Source organism: Nannospalax galili, unplaced genomic scaffold, assembly GCF_000622305.1.
Source record: "Nannospalax galili isolate Female #2095 unplaced genomic scaffold, S.galili_v1.0 scaffold2159, whole genome shotgun sequence".
In the NCBI taxonomy this organism is placed as follows: domain Eukaryota; kingdom Metazoa; phylum Chordata; class Mammalia; order Rodentia; family Spalacidae; genus Nannospalax; species Nannospalax galili.
The window spans coordinates 83,822-104,301 of record NW_008342781.1 but is presented as its reverse complement, the minus strand read 5'-3'; the positions used below and the strand labels follow the sequence as shown (position 1 = coordinate 104,301).

Genomic DNA, 20,480 nt, shown 5'->3' with positions numbered 1-20,480 from the left:
GTGTGTGTGTGTCTATGTATACATATATACTGTAACTCTTTACCTAGTAATCCCACTCTGAGAATGTCCTAAGGAAATCACCTGGGGTTTGAAGTTGGATTTATGCATGAAAAATGTTCACCAAAACAGAAACTGAGCATCTTAAAATAGAAAACTTGAACTAGGGATATATCTCCAGAGTGGAATACTTATCTTGTATTCTTGTAGTGCTGGGTTCGAACCCCAGCACTACCCGGAAAGGGGGTGGAAGAATTGGTTATTACAGCGTATTTGAAGGTAATCTAGCAGTAGGGGAAAGTAAGTTGATAGGAAAATAATGCATATGCATTTTAAGCTCTGAAAAGTGATGTGTGAAGAAAGACTAGAAGGGCTAGGTGTGGGGGTGCACACATTTAATCCCAGCACTTGGGAGGCAGAGGCAGGCTGATTTCTATGAGTTCCAGGCCAGCCAGGGCTACATAGTAAGACCCTGCCAAAGACTAGAGGGAAAGTTCTTCAAAAAAATTTATTAATCTTTTGGTATCATATTAAGAAGCTGTGGATGTAGCTTGATGGTACAGCATTATCTATGTGCAAAATCCTGGGTTTGATCCCCATCACCATGGAAAAAAAAAAGGAAAAAAATAATACATTAAAATAAGTTTAGTGTCAAGTGGGGTGGCACACGCTTAAGCCTTTAATCCCATCACTTAGGTGGCAGAGGCAGGTGGATCTATGTGAGATCGAGGCCAGCCTGGTCTATACAGATTCCAGGCCAGCTGGGGCTTCTACAAATTCTACAGGGAAACCTTGTCTCAAAAAAACAACCAACACCCGACATCCCCCCACCCCACCCCCCAAAAACGGTTTAGTATTTACTCGATGAAACATACTAAGGAATAAAATAAAACTGAATTTAGTATCCAGATTATATGATACCCATTCATTAGTATAAAGTCACATTTGCTAGGTGATCACATAAGAATCATGGTCTCTGGGCTGGAGAGATGGCTTAGCAGTTAAGAGCACTGGCTGCTCTTGCAGAGAACCTGACTTTGGGTCTCAGAACCTACATGGAGGCTAACAACCATTCAAAAGTCCAGTTCCAGGGGATCCAGTACCCTCTTTTGGCCTCTGCAGGCATTACACAACACCGATGCACTTAACATCCTTGTAGGCAAAACACATTAACCAAAAAAATTTTTGTTAAAGAATCGTGGTTTCTTTGAGTAAATGCATGTATCATGAAGCTGAAAATCCATGGATTTACTGATAATTTAAACGAGTTTTGATCATTTCTACTGAAACCTTAATAGGACATGGTAGAGCTATGAGAGACATATTAAGACATCCACAACAGGCCAGTTGTGGTGATGAATACCTTTAATCCCACCACTCAGGAAGCAGAGACAGGTGGATCTCTGAATTTGAGGCCCACCTGGTTTACATAAGCGTTCTAGGCCAGCCAGGCATACGTGGTAAGACCCAGTCTCAGAAACACAGAAGGGGGAAAAAAAGATATTCACAGAAGACAGCTAGAACTAATTATGAAATAAGCAGAGGATAGCATGCAGACCAGGACAGCTGCAGACCAGGACAGCTATAGACTAGGGCAACTGTAGACCAGGACAGCTATGTGCAAAGCCAAGCATTAAGGGAGCACAATATGTTCAAATGTATTTATATTTGTGAAAATACGTAGACATTGGCATTTGGTATAATGATAGACTTTAGCTCTACCTTTTCTTGTAAAACATAGTTTATGGTACAAAATACAACCTTTATTAGCTAGAGATGGATCAATGGTGAAGACTACTTGTTGCTCTTCCAAAAGATCAGGGTTCAGTTCCCAGCACCCACACAGGTGGCTCATAACCTCCTGTAACTCCAGTTCCAGGAGATCTGAGGCCTTCTTGCCTTCATGGGTACCTGCATTCATGTGGTGCATATACACTCAGCAAGCACACACACATACATACACATAAATTAAAAAAATAAATCATTAAAAAAAGTACAGCTTTTAATATTAGTCTAAAGAATGTGTGAATGTGTTGGGCCGGGCTTGGTGGCGCATGCCTTTAATCCCAGCACTTAGGAGGCAGAGGCAGGTGAATAGGCCAGCTGAGGCTACAGGGAGACCCTGTCTCAAAAAAAATAAATAAATAAAAATGTGTTTGTTCCCTCCAGCTCATTTCTTCACCTGAGAAGTCGTGTACTAATCAATGTCTGAGTCATTGAGGATCTTTTGTTTTCGACCCAGAATTCTCATTTTAGGTTTCACTCCAGAGAATCTACTCTTTAATTTGGGAATGGACTCTTGAGTCTCTGTCAAACTACCATGTGTGTACTGGCCACTACAGCATAGTCATGCTCCCCTTCCATATATGTCTTGCTCCTGGTGTTTGATGAAGTCTTATGCACAGCACCGATATTTCTTTCCAAAATGTCAAGCTTTGAGGCATGGCTCTCTGTACCTTGTAGTAGACCATGTTTTATCAGTTTATAAAACGGCATTCTCTGTTACTTTGAAGAAAATGTTATATATCAGGGATAAAATATTAGGTCCCAACCTTGACAGTCAACGTGGTGCTGAGTCATCCCTTGCTGCCACCGACCTCCTGCATCAGTGGCTAGAGGGAAAAAGCACTAGGCTTTCCTCTAATGAGAGACCAAATGATGGAATAGTTTAAGTGAAAGCAAAATTCTAAAGCTGAAGAGATTTTTTTTAGAGAGCTCACTCATACCCAAGTCACACAAAGAAGAGAGGTCTCCAGAAGATCATAGCTTTGCATTTAACCACTGGACACCTAAACTGATTTTCTCCCTATCAGGTGCACATCTCTGGGTCTCGCTAAGATTTCTGGAGCTGTCTGTGGTCATTCTTACTCTAGTGTTCACGAATATGTTTATATTTTATTGCACATAATTTATGGCGTGTTACTGCTTATTTACTTCATCTTAACCGCTGTAATGATGCTACTTTTTGTCTCCCTTATTCCTAGTGTATTTGGGATGGGACCTTCAGTGCTTTTCCCAGCACTGTCTTCAGCCTTTAGGACTAACCTTAAGAGGCAGCAGAAAGAGCTATGACCAAAGGTGTTTTGTCTCTTGTCATCTGTATTACTTATTGGAAATCGCTTGTTGGTTGGCTTTTTGCTACTAACAGGAATGTTAGGCTGCTGCAAGTTGTCACCAAAGGCCGATTTTCATAGGTTCATAGTGACATGTTTGCCGTTTACAACTTGTGTATGACTGAAAAATACAGAATACAGAGAGGGGTTTTGTTTATTGGGGGGTTTTGTTTTGTTTTTTGTTTATTGTTATTTTAAGTCAGATTAAATATCTGAAATTATTTTTTCTAGAAATGCGGAATTATCAAACCTTGGCATAACCAGAAAAAGTATGAGCAAGAGAATTTCTCAGAGTAGTATATCTTATAACATAACTGTTCTTATCCCAGTCCTGGAAGCCATCCAGAAGGATCCTTTCTTTTAGAGACAGCCTAAGATCATGTGCCTGACCACCACCATCTTTCTTTTTTAACCATCAATTTTTTTCTACTTAAAAGGTGAGATTTGGCCGGGCATGGTGGCGCACGCCTTTAATCCCAGCACTTGGGAGGCAGAGGCAGGTGGATCTCTGTGAGTTTGAGGCCAGCCTGGTCTACATAGTGAGTTCCAGGACAGCTGGGGCTCCAAGGACCCTGTCTCAAAAAGACAGAAAAAAAAAAAAAAAAAAAGATTTAAGAGGACCCAGGATTGAATCCCAGCACCCACTTGGAGGCTAACAACCATCTGTAACTGCAGTTCCAGGGAATCCAACACCCTCTTCTGACCTCTGCAGGAACTGCACAACACAGGTGGACTTAAATACATGCAGGCATAACACTCAAACGCATAAAGATAATTTTTTTTTAAGTGCAACCATAAAAGACAGCAAGACTAAGCCGGGCATGGTAGTGCACGCCTTTAATCCCAGCACTTGGGAGGCAGAGGCAGTAGATCTCTGAGTTCAAGGCCAGCCTGGTCTACATAGTGAGTTCCAGGACAGCTGGGGCTACAAGGAGACCCTGTCTCAAAAAGACCAAAAAAGCAAGAGTATGATGTCAAATGCATCCGTTCTTCCTCTAGGAACCTGTGTTTCCCTCTTAGTTAAGGCCTCACTTATACAAAGAAAAATTAATTCCTCAGCTAATAGGTGGGAAAGCTCTACTGTCTTAAATTGTGTTGTTTAGTGACATCTTTAAAAATCTGTATAATCTCAGTAGTTGTTCTGCACGGTATCTTTTGTTCCTAGAGTTGGGGCTTACTTCAGATGACTGCAAGATGGCCTCTACAGCTGTAATACCAGCTTATGGTGCTCACTGTAGACTGATGGTCTAAACCACAGTGTTTGGAGGATGGGGCATCCAGTGCTCAGCAACTCATATAAACTAAGACAGCACAGTTGGCTTTTTAAATACAAATGTTTGTTACTGTGATTTTCTTTGATTTGCATGTGTTGCATTTATGAAGTTCTCATTGTCTAAAGAAAACCTAAGAACCTCTTTAGCACTTAATTTTTTTTTTTTCTTTCTTCTCTAATACATAGAACTTGGGAAACAGTGAAACTTACCACCAGGAAGGGACAGTCTGCTGACGGTATGACTATTGTAACTCTTTATAAAGGAAGTTAGCACATGAGATTATAGGATGGTGCTTCATGCAACCAAAGACCGCAGAACATTGCTACCTTTGATTACGATCTTCTATCTATGACTCTCCTATTATGCTGTTGTGTGTTACTAAACCTTTCTTTTAATTTCTGGCTTCTGTTTTCTAAGCTTAGAACAGTTTTTGAAGGAAAGATGTGTTCCTCTTTAATGCCAAACATAGGTTAGTATAATTTGAAGCCATGTGCTATGTATGTTAAGACCTTGAGAATCATTATACTCTGAAGGTAAGAGCTTTCAGGTGTGGGGAAATGATCTTACCCACCTTCATGCTGCATGACCACTTGCATGATCAGCTGACAAGGACAGAGAATTAGGAAAAGACCTCCTTGGGTTTCCCTTCTAGGTACAGTGGCTTGACTGTAGACACCACAGAAACATCCTGAAAGCCACACACAGGCTCTAGGGGAAATGGAGCCATAGCACATTCCTTGTTTTTTTCCTTTTTGTTTTTTTTTCCCCCCTTTGGTCTTTTTGAGACAGGGACTCCCTGTAGCCCCAGCTAGCCCACATTCGCTGTGGAGACCAGGGTGGCCTTGAACTCACAGAGATCTGCTCGCCTCTGCCTCCCAAGTGCTGGGATCAGAGACGTGTACTACCATGCCTGCCTGCTTTTTATTTTTCCATTCTCTTTTGGTTTGTTTTTACTAGAAACAAACAGTAGCTTTTTGCAGGTACTGTTCTTCACTAATGAGGCAGTGTTAGGAGGTACTAATGTTCCTCTTGATTATTTCTGTTTTCTAGAACCCAGTGGATTTTTGGTTTTGTTTTAAGGCCAAATTATTTGGAAAAGAGTGTCTTTTACTCTAAAACAGTAAAATGCAATCCACTGGTGTACACTAGAAACAGTAGGACTGAAGTGGTTCCCAGCTTACACAAAACCCAGCAGCACGCAGAGGACTCCGCCTTCAGCCACCTCCGCACAGGCCGCTGCACGGTGGGCCGTCACCCAGGGCAGAGCCCAGGGCAGAGCGTGCTGTGGTTGAACCTTCACATCCTTGGCCCTGTGTGAGATGTTCAGCTTCAATTTCAGTTTTGTTTTTTAAGACATTGTAGCTGGGTGTGGTGATCCAGACCAGTGGTCCTAGCTAGTCTGGAACAGGAGAGGTTAGCCCTGGCAGTCAAGACAACATAGTAAAAGCCCATCTGAAACAGGAAAATGGGAGGGAGAGGACATCATGATGACTAAATGCACTTTTTATAAACAAAATACAGACATAGGACTGTTACTTTTTCTTTATGTTTTTTAAATGAAACTAGCATTTGAAGTTAACTGTCAATAGTATAAATTAATTTCTCACTGCTTAGTTAATGGCTATTCCAGAGTAGATTTAGATGTAGAGTTTCTTACAATTTAGAGGTTTCCTTAGATTGCCATAAACTGATTGCTGACCTGGCTGACCTTTCTTAGGCATTTCTTAGCTTTGTTTCTTTTTGACAGGCGTATCAATCATCCCAGTGCTGCAAAGAACTCTTCATTATGAGTGTATTGTTCTAGTGAAACAGTTCCGACCTCCAATGGGTGGCTACTGCCTGGAGTTCCCTGCAGGTGAGTGAGTAACTCAACTCAGTGACCACAGGCCTGAGCCTGAACATTCCAGTGCTTACATTTTAACACCTTTCCATGTGCCCATGTGGCTGTAGGTAAAGAAATAATATTTCTAGGGCTGGGGATGTAGCTCAGAATTAGAGCGCTTCCTGTGCAAGCAAGGGAACCAGAGTTTAGATTCCTAGAACCCAGTTAAATAGTAGGTAGAGGCCTGCCTATAATTCCAGCCCCTAAAGGGGGAAAGAAGGGATCTATGGAGCAAACTGGCTAGTAAGCCTAGCTATACCAGCGAGCTGTTGGTTTGCTTGACAGACCTTGCCTTGCCTCAAAGAACATGGTAGAAGAGTGATTGAGGAATATTCTCAACATCAACCTCCAGCCTCCACATGCAAACAGGCACACATACTAGACACATAAAAGAAAAAAAAAGTTTCTACAATGAGGCTCCTTTAAGCCACTGGCCATGTTCAGGAGCAGCTGAACCCATGTAGGCCTATGAAGTGAGTGGAACTCCCCGTTTCCACATCGCCCGCTCACCTCTGCAGTGCTCTTGTCTTAGCAATTGCTATTAAGGGATTTGTCAACTTAGTTCACTTTCTGGCAGTAGCACTTGTCCCCTAATAAGCAATTTACAGTAATAAGTAGGGCAAATTTAATTCCAAAAGCCGTAAATATGGCACTTTGATCTGCCATAAACAGGGTAAGAAAACTGTCTTAATTTCATCTAGAGTTTTTTTTTCAGTTGCACAATAATTAAAGAAGCCATCCAGAATTTAATGCACATTAAATGTATTCTGCTGCATTATAGGACTTTATTGGATTATATTCATCTGAAGAGATTAAACCTCATGTATTTATCACAAGTGGTACAGATTATATATTTTTGTTTTGTTTGTTTGGGGGGGGGTTGCTTGTTTTTTTGAGACAGGGTCTCTCTCTAGCTCTAGCTGACCTGGAACTCACTATGTAGAACAGGCTGGTCTAGATCTGACAGAGATCTGCCTGCCTCTGCCTCCCAAATGCTTCGATTAAAGGCGTGTACCAACAGACCCGGCTTTAGATTTTCTATATAATTTATATGTATAATATGTATATGACACGGGAACACTTACATACATGCAAGCAATACACTCATACACATAAAATAAAAATAATAAAAAATGTATTTTAACCTTTTATTTTCATTATAGCAGTGATTCTTATTTTTATTTTATGTATATGAGTGCTTTGCCTGCATGTATGTAAGTGCACCTGTGTTGTCCAGTGCCCATGGAGGTCAGAAGGTGTCAGATCCCCTGGAACTGGAGTTACAGTTGTCATGTGGGTGCTGGGAATTGAACCTGGGTTTTCTGCAGAGCAGCCAGTGCTCTTAACCACTGAGCCAGCTCTCCAGCCCCCAGATTTTATATTTTTAAAGTCAAATTAGTGGAGTTCGGGTAGAGCTCCAAAGTGGAGTTTGCCTAGCATGCCTGTGCTGCATCCCCAGGACTGAGTGGGGAAGCCCAGTCCAGGGTGAAGTATATTTGACTCTTTTCTTCCCTACTTACTTGCCATTTTTATTGAAGAAGTTAACCTTGAAAATACTCTTTATTTTTAGCATGTGAGATTTATCAGTGAACATGATTTGGTGGAATGTAGAAGTCAGCACAGCAGGCGCCTTCAGGAGTGCAGGGTCCACCACTTGTCCAGGGGACCACAACCGGGGTTATATTTGACCCACAGCTGTCAGGGATGAGCTGCCTCTCAGCTACTATGTCTGCAAATTTATCTGCATTAAGCTTGGTGAAACTCCATTTCTTTAAGATGTACATCTTTAAGGAACCTGAACTTGGCCTCAATCACATGTCCCTTATTCTGCAGCTGGGTGCAGATGGACATGATGACCTGGCCAGTGTGTCCTGGGGCTTCCCACAGGCACCCTACATACCTGTCTGGAGCCTAAATTGGGGACAGTATTGAAATCAGAGACATAGAGAGCCACCAGAAATTGTCTCCAAGGTTCCTTAGAGCAACCTATATAAGCAACTGCACACACTACCAAGGAGTGCACACCATTGGCAAAGGAACCTCGTAGCTTATTTGGCTGCAGTACTTGAATAGCCTACATTTTACTTGTTCTTTGTTTTGCTTTATACCATTCAGGAAAATGAACCGGAGTTGCTATTTTCCTCCTGCTTGGCCTGTTTGTTCCCCACAGTGATCCCAGTACTGACCAAGTCCACGGCCCGTAGGGTACCCCTTCCTGGCACTTCATTGCTGGGACTTATTTTTTCTGTGTGGGAGGAAGGCAAGATAAACTGTCAACTGTTTCACAAATGAGGGGGGGTGAGTAACTTTTCTGTAGTATAGTCACATAGCTGGCTCTAAAACTTAGGCTATTTGGTCATCTGGATCACATTGGTGGACGGAGAATCGACTCCTGCAGGGTGTCCTTTCACCTCCACATGTGCATGAGCCCACATGCAAATAAAATTGTTTAAAAAAAAAACAACACTTTTCCTCACAATTCCGGCCCCTCTTGTACAAAACACTGTTGAGGAACTGGAGAGATGGCTCAGTTATTAACAGTGCTTGCTGCTCTTCCTGAGGACTTCAGATTGCTTCACAGCACCCACACTGGGTGGCTCACAACCGCTGATAACTCCAGTTCCAGGGGATCCAATGCCATCTTCTGTTCTTCAAGGGGACTTGCAACTCATTTGCACATAGACACATGTACACACCTAATTTTTTAAAAATAAAACCTTTTAAAAAACCAAGGACTTTGTTCATGAGAAACAGCTAGATGTAAAAATGGGTGATGCCCACTGTAACCTACTTTATTTGCCAAGGGTCACGGACTCTTCTAACTCAGCTCATTATCAGCTATGTTTGAGGAATGGGGTTCAGAGAAAACCAGCTTTCCCATCTCACCTACAGGGTTCATCGAAGACAATGAAAGCCCAGAAGATGCTGCTCTTCGGGAGCTGGAGGAGGAAACTGGCTACAAAGGGGACATCGCAGAATGTTCTCCAGGTTTGTGCTGCTTTCCAAGTGTTCCTATTGCTTTTCTCTGGCAGTGATAAGTGATAAAAGCACCGTGACTGAAAGCAACTCTGGGAGGAAAGGGCTTATTTCATCTTAGGTATCCAAGGCACAGCTCATCACTGAGGGAAGTCAGGCAGGGACTCGGGGCAGGAACCTGGCAGCAGGGGCTGAAGCACAGACCGTGGAAGAACACTGCTCACTGGCTTGCTCCTCTGCCCTGTTCTGAGCCTGCTTTCTTATGTAACCCAGAACCACATGCCCAGGGGTGATAGTACCCACAGTGGGCTAGGCCTACCCACATCTCAAAACGCTTCACAGACATGGCCACAAGCCAATCCAACGGAAGAAATTCCCTAATTGCGGTTCCCTGTACCCAGATATGTCAGGTCAACAACTGAACCTGTCCAGCATACCAAGCATACTCCGGGATAGCCTCTTGAACATTTATCTACCAAAGGGTTCTTTATGGTTGGCATTCGGGTGACTCTTATTTCAGCTAGTGAAGTGAGAAAGAGAAATCATAAATTTAGACTGGTCTTCAGCCCTGTGTGATGGTACATACTTAAAATCCCAATCCTGGAGGCTGAGGCAGGAGAACTACCAGTTTGAGTCAGCCTGGCCTGTGAAGTAAAACACTGTCTCAACATCTCCTTTCCACAAGTTAAAAAAAAAGATTGTTCTCTATCTGGGAATCCTTCCTCTGTATGAGAGCAAGTTGAACAAGAACCTGAAATTGGAAACTCATGAAACTTAAGTTGCGTTTCAGAACTTACACACTCTAATCTTTACTGCTTATTTGCCTTGTCTGTATGCTGCTGCTCATTAGAAATTTGTTTTTCCTCCACTAGGACTTGTTGGTACCATCTGAGACAACCCCTCAGACTACCAAACTTGACTCAGAAGCCTTAGGAAAATTCTGAGAATATAGTACATACATGCTCTACAGTCCAATAGCATCTACTGACTACCACACAATGTTCACTGACCCTTGAGCCTCATCGTCTAAGACATTTAGTAAAGCAAGTGACAAAGAACTGAAGCAACTGCCTGATCCCTTAAGATGTATTGTCACTTCTCTTCATAGCTGTGTGTATGAATCCAGGCTTATCAAACTGTACCACACATGTTGTGACAGTAACCATCAATGGAGATGATGCAGAAAATGTAAGGCCGAAGCCCAAACCAGGTAAGGGTGGTTACATACATTTAAGCTGGTTGAGTTGCATTACATATCTGAACTTGCTTGATTTGTTAAAGGACAACATAATTTTTCATTAAAAGAATCATAATCTGCCACAGGATCTTCATGTACTCGTTTGCTTTCCTAATGCTGGGTATTTTAACATGTTTACTCTTAGCATTCCAGTGATCTTTATGTGAGTGTTAAATTACTCATGCCCATGTTTCTGTATGGAGTTTATTCCTATTGAGTAATATCAGACACAGGCTAATAAACTTTTGAGAAACTTCAAAAGTCATTTTGGTTTTTGTGTTCATATACAAGAATGCATATGTAATGTTAAAAGCTGCATCTGAGCAACTTTTTAATATTTTGTTTATATTTTAGTTTTATGTTTAGAGAATTTATAAGGTTATTCTTTGCCCTAAAATATTTCCTGGAAAATTGGGATTCAAAAGCTTGAATGCCTTCTCAATGCGATTCCCTGTCTTCTACCCCTTTAAAGTGGGGGGCGGGGAGAATAAACTAATGGATGTATAGTTCAGTATATGTACACACACACACACACACACACACACATCATGTTGGAGTGACTGAAAGTTCTTTATCTTTGTAAATTCTTGCTGCCTATGTTTCATTATCTCATCGCAGCTATTTTAAATGCTTAATTTTAAACTGTAAACTTCATAAAATATGGAAGACCATTTGGAAGCCCCTCAAAAAAGTAAATGTAGAATTGCTGTATGGTCCAACATTTCCACCTCTGTATGCCAAGAACTTACAACGGAGAATCAGATACATCACCAGCACCCCGATGCACCATCAGTCACAGTAGCCTACACTACTGAATGAAGAGTCAAAATGTAGCGAATCATCCTATGGAATGTTATTTAGCCATAAGAGAATGAAATGTGTTGACACATGCTATACTATGAATGAACTTTGACAGCATTATGCCACCTGAAATAAACAGATGTGTGATTTTACTAATACAAAGTACTTAGAATAGACAAATTAATAGAATAACAGTAAAGATTACAGGTTGTTTGCTTTCTGTTGTTGCAATGAAACCCTAACCAAAACCACCTGGGGAGAAAAGGGTTGATTTTATCTTGCATCTCCCAGGTCATCACTGAGGGAAGTCAGGGTAGGAACCTGATCCAGATGACCATGAAGAAACATGGCTGATGAGCTTGCTTCTCTGGCCCGTGTTCAGCCTGATTTGTTTTTGTTTTTGTTTTTTTAATTATTTTATTTTGGGAGGCAGAGGCAGGTGGACCTCAAGGCCAGCCTGGTCTACATAGAGTTCCAGGCTAGCTGGAGCTACAGAGAGACCCTGTCTCCAAAAGACCAAAAACTATATTATTATTTTTATTTCATATGTATGAGTATACAGCCTGCATGTGTGTAAGTGTACCCATGTTGTGCAATGCCCATGGAGATCAGAATAGGGCATTGGATCCCCTGGAGTTACGGACGGTTGTTAGCCACTATGTGGGTGCTGGCATAAAACCGGGTCCTTTGCAAGAGCAGCCATTGCTCTTAACTACTGAGCCATCTCTCCAGTCCTTCTGCCTGCTTTCTTATAAAACACAGGACCAGCTGCCTGGGGGTGACACCACAGTGGGCTGGGCCCTCCTACTTCACTCAGCAAACAAGGCATTGCCCCACAGACATGGGCAGAGGCCAATCCAATGGAGGAAATTCCTCAGTTGAGGCTCCCTCTATCCAGGTGTGTCAAGTTGACAACGAAGCTATCTAGCACATAAGGGATGGAGAGTTTTTATTTTGTCAATTCCAAGTTTCTATCTGGGATGATAAAAAAACTGAGGATTAAGAGTGGTGATACTGGGGCCATAGAGATAGCTCAACGGTTAAGAGAATGGGCTGCTCTTGCAGAGGACCCACAGCACCCACTTGGCAGATAACCACCTTCTATAACCCCAGTTCCAGGGAATCCGACACCCTCTTCTGACCGCCACAGACACTGCACGACACAAGTACAGTGACACAAGTACTTATATGCAGGCATTCATACACATAAAAATAAGACATTTTCTTTTTAAAAAAAGTGATGATGTTTGCACAACACTGTGACCTATTTAATGCTGAACTGTAAATTTAAAAATGGTTAAAATGGGGGCTGGGGAGATGGCTCAGCGGCTAAGAGCACTGACTGCTCTTGCAGAGGATCCAGGTTCGATTCCCAGCATCCACTTGGCAGCTACGAACCATCCTTAACTCCAGGTCCAGGGGAATCCGAAGCCCTCTTCTGACCACCACAGCATTGCATGACACAGGTGCACTCTCATCCATGCAGGCAATACACTCATACACATAAAATAAAAATATAAATAAAATATTTTTTAAAATGATAAATTCTGTTTTTTCCAAATATATATAATATACATTATAGATATGCTTTAAACTTTGCTGTGAAATGTTTGATTTAGGGAATAGTAATTTATACTTTTGAAATTGGCTTTACTCTGATATAAATTTAGTAGAGACTTGTTTCTGTTAGATTCTTACATAGTCTGTATGCTATGACTTGCACTAAAGTCTTGTCCTTTCAGGCTGTGCTATAATATAAATGCTCTTCCTTCTGTGTATTTTCAGGGGATGGAGGTATGTTACTGAACTCCCAGTGGCTGACCCTGTGACTGGCTGAGTGTGCTGGCAATGGCTGCAGGTGTTTGGGTTGTTGGGGGCTCCCACTCTTCAGCTTTGTTTTCATTCACACTTTGTTTGTTTAGAATTTGTGGAAGTAATTTCTTTACCAAAGAATGACCTACTGAATAGACTTGATGGTAAGCATTCTTTTGATTATTACCAAACTTTTCCCTGTCCCCATCTCCATCAAATAGGGCATGAAATGTAATTCTTTTATCTCCATCTCATTAATGTCAGCTGTCTGGAAACTGTTGTAAACTGCTGTTGACCAGTTTTCCATATGATGTAGAAAAAATTTCAGCAAAATATTTGTTGTCAGGTGAAAGCTTTTAGTAGGGACCCCACATAGTGGTGGAGATAATTTTCCTGCTGTCTTAAGACTATTGTGGACTTAAGATCTTTGATCTATACCTATGCAGAGGTCTAAGTACATACCTCAACTATGCTAGGATTTTGGATAGTTCTTTCAGGAGGATCTAAGTTAAAAGAGAATTTCATAGTATTCCCTGAACACGTTTGAAGTATCTGCTGTACTGTGAGGAGGTTGATATTAATGACCTTAGTATATCAGTGGTCATTTGGTTAGATTAGCCCATCTCACAGATGCAGTAAAAATCATATTGTGGATTGATGTCCTCAGATAAAGATGCCCACCTTCCATAAGAGATACTGTTAAGGAGGACGTGGCTTAGAGCTCCTCTGTGCCAGCTGTGCATATTATATTCTCCACTCATTTATAAAGCAGAGCTTTTTCATGATCTGGACTTTTTTATTGGTTGTATTTCAGGAAAGTAATAGCATTTTTTTTTAGTCACTTAACAAATTAATACAAAATAACTTTAACCATTCTTTGATTCTTTGATCTGAAACTCTTCAGAGTAGTCATTAACTACCCCCGTGAATGCCAGTGGCTTATGGCTTCACTGTCTAAACAGAATACTTACTTTTGAAATATCTGTTACTTATTTGAAAAGTTGAGTGACTGTCTTTCAAATAACTGCTATGATTTCATATTCCCAGATAGCTTCCATTTCTTCTTTACCTTAAAAACCAAACAAAACCTCGACCTATGAAAAAAATCACCTCATCAAAGCTAGAGTAAGATATCATCATTTATTCAGAGGCAGCCATGACAACCAATAATAGGCAGCACAGCTTGTAATGCAGCAGACATGGCTGGGTTTGCAGCCCAGCCGTCATAATTGGTTACTAGGCTGTCTTTTTTCTAAAGCAGGGTGAGTCCTTATAGGAAACTCTGAGAATGCATGAGCAACATTAAAGATAATGGAGGCAGAGCACTTGGCCTCCAAGTGCTTAAACGTTACGTGGTACGTGTTTGTACTCTATATATAGAGTATCTTTTTAAAAATTCATTCTCACCCACCTTTCTTTCTGGACTTAAGAGTAGGGGTTTAATATGGCAAGAAAGAGAGGAAGATGAAACAGTTTGCCTAGCTTCAGTAGAATAAAAATATAACCAAGTAACTTACTCAACAAGGAACATTTAAGAAGTGTAAAGACGCTTTAAGGTCAGTTTGCCACAACAAATAGCAACCAGCAGCCTATGGCCATACACAGGTGAATAGGCATGAACGCTGCCTTCAAGTATCAACCCATCTTTGAGCTTGTTCCCAGACAAGTGACTAGGAATTCTTAAAAGAGATATTGGGCCAGCAACATGGCTAAGTGGGCTCTGATCCTGACAACCTGAGTTTCTGGGACCCACATGGCAGAAGGAAAGAAACAACCCCCACTAATTATCTTCTAACCTCCACTCACAAACCAAAGCATACCTGTGCACCCTCAAAAATAATAAATGTAAAAAATGATTTTTAAAAAGCAGAAGACAGGGCTGGAGAGATGGATCAGCAGTGAAGAGCACCAGCTGCTCTTGAAGAGGACCCCAGTTCAATTCCCAGCACCCACATGGCGGCTAACAGCCGTCTATAACTCCAGTTCCAAGGGATGCGACACCCTCCTCTGACTTCCACAGGCACTGTACCACATGGGTACACTTACATGCACGCAGGCTATACACTCATACACATAAAATTTTTTTTTAAAGGATTTACATGTAAAAAGCAAAAAAAAGAATTCAGATTGGAAGCTTTACAACCTCCATCCAGTCAACAGGTCTCACTAAGGCCAGCTGTAATGACATTGTGAGCCCACCACCTTCTTGGTAGTAGTCTCCTGAGCCTAAGGCACAGTTAAGTTTGTGGGCCCCTAGCACTGGGAAAAAAAAAAAATTGAAGCCCAGGAAAAATACTGTATACACAGCATCTTAAGAGTTCCAGAAGAGCTACACTCCCTTCCCCCAGATAGAAATGAAAACCCTGAAGGAAAACCCATGGATCTACCATTTTCATTGTCATCCCTGCTCCTGCCTCATGCTAGAAATGTATTCCTACTTTTACAAGCCTTTATCCTTCCTTTAGAGCAGCAACTCTGAGGGCAGAAAATGTCATGAGTCTAGTACGGGGACTGGTGTACGGTGTGAGCACTGCTGACTGAGCACTACCACCCATGTTAATGGCCGTCTCTAAATTGTCTTCTTTGCTTCCTTAGCTATGGTAGCTGAAGAACACCTTACAGTGGATGCCAGAGTCTACGCCTACGCTCTAGCTCTGAAACATGCAAATACGAAGCCATTTGAAGTACCCTTCCTGAAATTTTAAAGCCAAAGAGGACACTGGCCTCAATATTCAATGTAGTTTAATATAAGTTTGAAATTAGCTTTTTCATAAAATAAAAGCAGCACAGTGCATGTGATGGTATGGAATTTTAATTATAGGTAGGATATAACCTTCATTTAAACTTGCTAAATGCTAGCTAAATGAAAAAGAACATAAATATAGATAGGTATCTTTAATCTTCATTTTTTTTTTAAACCTTACCTAGTTTAGAAGGTAGGGGTATATCTCAGGAATACAGATTTGAGATCAACTATCCCCACTCTGAGCCCCTAAGATAAGAATTATGTAGCTGGGTCTGCAAATAGCTATTTATTAGACTTGTGTTTTCAAAATAGTTTTATTTTTATGTGTATTTTCCCTGCTTGTATGTAATGCACCACATGTAGTCAAAGTCCATAAGAGGCCAAAAGAGAGCATCAGACTCCCTGGAACTGGAATAACAGTTGTTAGGTGCTGTGTGGCTGCTGGGAACCAAACCTGGGTCCTCTGCGAGAGCAGCCAGTGCTCTTAACCAGAGTCACCTCTTCAGCCCCTTAAAACTAAAATTTTAAAAGAGACTCTCTGTAAGGACGTTTTAGCTTTTCATAGTTGATCTGCCATATGGAGTTCATTTGGGTAGTAGAAGGTATAAAACCACTTGAGAAAAACATTTATAGTAAAATTGTAGCTAGTTGTGGTGGTGTGGTGCAGGCTTGTAATCCGGCTTCTTTGGCGGCTGAGACGGATCACAGGCTTGTGACCAGCCTAGGCTACATAGTGTGACACCATCTCAAAAATTATTTTTTTATGTGTATGAGTATTTTGCCTAAATATATGTAAGTGCACTACATGCATGCAATGCCTGTGGAGGCCAGAAAAGGTCACCAGATCTCCTGGAACTGGAGTTGTGGACAGACACGTTGTGGGTACTGGGAACAAAACTTGGGTCCTCTAGAATAGCCAGTACTTTTAAATGCTGAGCCATTTATCTGGTCCCTCAAAAATAATGTTTTTAAAATATATTTAATATCCTTATAAGGCCACCTAATGCCTAAAAGCATACCAAGGTAATACTTTGATAATTAACATACCATTAATATACCAAAGCTAAGTGACTAATGAAAATGCAAGGCCTGTCCCTCACGTGTGTACACTTTAGCATCTAATTTCCTATCATTACTTCAGAAAACACGAGTAATTTTCTAAAGGCAATTCCGCAGCAATAAGATTGACATCATTTGGGGCAATGTTGTCTAGATGCCAAAACTGATCATAGGCAGTTAACAGATAGCCAGTATCTACAACCAAAACTACTACAGTGAAAATGTAGGAAAGGTTTCTGGCACATGCCATCCCTAAAGTCCATCATTCAAAGGTCCTGCCACTGTTCTGAGTTCCCGAGTGAGCTGAGCTGTCAAGCTGACTTTACATGGGCCCTCTGCAAGCACAGCCAGTGGTCTTAACCGTTGAGCTCTCTCTCCAGCCCAGGTTCTTGATGTTAAATGAAGCAGTATTGTTCATTTGTCCACAGGTCTTGTCTCACCCAGAAGTACTTTTATGAACCAAAGTACAAGATCTTTATATAAATCTTTATATAAAACTGGACTTCTTAAACAAGGATAGAAAAAACTCAAGTCCGGGTGTGGTGTCACACATCTTTAATCATAACAGAGGCAGAAACAGGCTCTTTTGAGTGCTAGGCTAGCCAGTGCTCTTAAGACCCTGTCCCAAAAAATAAAAAGACCTCTGGAACTTTCTAGATCAAGTCTGCTTTTTAAATCCATCTACTCAACAGCACAGTAGCCTTCCCTGTGACTCTTCTAACCTTTTTATAAAATCCTGATTTTTAAATCTTAATCTTTCTCATGAGTTCAAGAGTGCACTCAGTATCTTCCCTCCTTTGAAATGAAGGCACAAGACAGACTTTAATATGGACCACTACTTCCATACAGTGGTCCTTCCAAAGCCCCTTACAATGGGAATGACTTTGATACTGGCCAAGGCACAGGTTTGTTACATCTTCCCTGGCCTTTCCACCTTCCCTCCTTGGAGTGGACCTGGAATGTGATGGCTAACCCTAGAACATACCCCTACACAGGCACACTGCTGTCCTCCAAAGGTTCTGCCTTGGAGACGAAGTCAGGATTTGAGAGCTAGAGGCTGGAGAGAGCTCAGTGGTTAAGAGCACTGGCTGCTTTTGCAGAGGACCCAGGTTCAGTTCCTAGCACCTACGTGGTGACTAACAACCGTCTGTAATTCCAGTTCTAGGGGATCTGATGCCCTCTACTGACTTCCATGGGCACTGCATGACACAGGTGCACATATGCAGGCAACACACTCAGACACATAAATTTTAATTTTTAAAGAATCTGAGAAGTGGCAGTGTGGATGGTCTCACAACTGTTCATTTGCCTGTGTTTTTAAAAGGCCACCTTTTTATGTGTTCTTTTGGAAGAGAACAAAAACCTCCAGACATTCTGACACTGGCTGCATGCTCTGTGGTAGTAGTGATCTGCTACAAGATGTGCCCAGTGCCACGTTTTAGTTCTTGTCCTTACAGTTCTGACTTTGTGATCCTGAGCTAAAACCTCCTACCTCCTGTTCTTCCTAAGGAAGTAAATGACTGAAAACTGTACTTCTGAAAATATCCTTTAAATTTGGGGCTGGCAAGATGGCTCAGTGGTTAAGAGCACTGGCCACTCTTTCAGAGGACCCAAGGTTCGGTTTCCAGCACCCACGTGGCAGCTAACAACTGTCTATAACTCCAGTTCCAGGGGATCTGACACCCTCTTCTCACCTCCCTGGGCACTGTACAACACGGGTGCACTTACATACATACACAGGCAATACACTCATACACATAAAAATAAATTTTTTTAATAAAAATTAAATTTGGTTTTTGAAAAATATATTCTCTAAAACTTTCATATGCTCTAAAAAGTATTTGCAATGGAATGTGTAATTTCAAACAGAAATTAGGGTATATTTTGACTTTTCCTGTCCCCTTCCAAATATGTCACGTGAGTATGAGTACCCTTCAGTTGCCACTGCCCCTCAGTAATTTAAAGTATATTTGGATTTGACCTCTTTAAGTGTGCATATCAGGATGGATTTTGTATACACTCAACCTATACAAATATAGAAGGCTTAATACCATATTTCTTTATTTCTCCAACACAACTGAACAGTTTTATTAAATAAAAGTTTATTGTCTACAGTTTACACTCAGGTTTGCTGCTGTAAGAACAGACAAATTCCTAGCATGAATTACTCAGTGCTTACCCCGACTCAACTACAGACACTGCTTGAGAACTGAATGTTGGCTTTAAGAAGGGGGTGGGGATGAGGCATAGTGTCTTTAGAAGTGTTCTCGAGTGACTTGGAAATGGAAGGCATAGCCAGCAGTCAGAGAGTACTGACCGCTGTCACCAGGAGAGCAGGAATGAAAAGCAGGAAGAAAAATTAGAAGCAATTGTTTCTAGTAACAAATCACTTCAGTGCTTGATTTTTGCCCATCTAGGCTGAGTGGAAGCTTTGGGATAGGAAAAATAAAGAGCGATTGGGGCTGGTGAGGGAAAACATGGACATGATCAGTTAAAAAGTATAAAAATTATCTAAAATATACATTAGATATAAATGTTCTAGAACTCATTAGCTAAGCTCAAAAATACTGGAAAGTGGCAATTTGAACTACATTTACTTTTAAACAAGGGGGAATATTTAGTGTTCTGAATATTGTATGCAAAGCTAATCCATGTGAACTGTCTTCCTGTCTGACCAACAGCAAGGCAGATGCTTCGGTTTCCAGCATCATGGGCAACACTAGATGGACAGTTTCAACGAATAATGTAAACTTCAGTTTTAAGGCAGCTGGTACTAATGCTGCACAGGCTTAGCTCGGTGCCCATTTCAGAAATGGGACAGTTAGCACTTGAAAACAAGAAACTGAGGGAAGAAAAGGGGAACCAGCATTATTTGACAAAAACTATGTCAAAATATTTTCCCTTTCACACACAAAGAAATATATGAACATTCAGAAAAACAAAGCACCCATCCCACCAACTTCAGCCTGTTCTTTCACAAATATCTCAAAGTACTGGTAAATGATAGTGACTGCAAGCAGAATCCCAGTGCCCGACCCAATAGCCCCAAGGAAGTCCGCTAACACCGACAGGGCCCCGATGCACAGACCTCCGAACGCAGCTGCTGTGGGGATGTACCTGAAAGACAAAGCCTTTCATCAGGCAGTGGAGGGGAGAAAGGTAGAACACAATAGCTACAGGCCATGTCGACCTTTGCTGCTTTAGTTCTCTCTAAAGAAATATAACCTAAGCCAGGCATGGTGCCGGCACGCCTTTAGTCCAAACACTTCGGGAAGCAGAGGCCAGTGGACCTCCAAGATCAAAACCAGCCTGGTCTACATAGTGAGTTCCAGGACAGCTGGGACTACAGGGAGACCCTGCTTCAAAAAGACCAAAAAGAAAAAAAAAAAGAAATAGAACCTAGTCAGAGACAGTCTGCAGTAATGCTGTGTTGTACACAATGGATGAAGACTTGATGAGAATGAGAAACTGATTTACGGTAATGATCTCTGACTTCCAGATTTCAAAAACAATAGCCACAAAAGCCGACACACTTCTTACGACAGAAGATGAGAACTCCAGAATGAGACTTAAGTGTTTTATA

The 20,480-nt window shown here is 41.4% G+C and overlaps 2 protein-coding genes and 1 pseudogene across 7 annotated transcripts in view; 1 reads left to right on the top strand and 2 right to left on the bottom strand.

The window, feature by feature from the left end:
* Nudt5 (nudix hydrolase 5) overlaps positions 1-15,891 on the top strand; it is a 33,328-nt gene extending 17,437 nt beyond the window's left edge. For all 4 annotated transcript variants that reach the window (XM_008838811.3, XM_029566298.1, XM_008838810.2 and 1 more), the window contains 7 exons: positions 4,570-4,619; positions 6,132-6,239; positions 9,159-9,254; positions 10,351-10,452; positions 13,066-13,074; positions 13,203-13,256; positions 15,688-15,891. In XM_008838811.3, the coding sequence (XP_008837033.1) occupies positions 4,570-4,619; positions 6,132-6,239; positions 9,159-9,254; positions 10,351-10,452; positions 13,066-13,074; positions 13,203-13,256; positions 15,688-15,797 (529 nt within the window). In that variant the 3' untranslated portion in view covers positions 15,798-15,891. The remainder of the gene's footprint in view (positions 1-4,569; positions 4,620-6,131; positions 6,240-9,158; positions 9,255-10,350; positions 10,453-13,065; positions 13,075-13,202; positions 13,257-15,687) is intronic.
* LOC115071354 lies at positions 8,225-8,328 on the bottom strand (annotated as a pseudogene).
* Positions 15,892-18,940: 3,049 nt separating the features above from the next.
* Positions 18,941-20,480, bottom strand: part of Sec61a2 (SEC61 translocon alpha 2 subunit) — a gene marked incomplete at its 5' end in the record, with an annotated part of 25,583 nt that continues 24,043 nt past the window's right edge. For 2 of the 3 annotated variants that reach the window (XM_017799574.2, XM_029566296.1), the window contains 1 exon segment: positions 18,941-20,014. In XM_017799574.2, the coding sequence (XP_017655063.1) occupies positions 19,828-20,014 (187 nt within the window). 3 annotated transcript variants of the gene reach the window in all.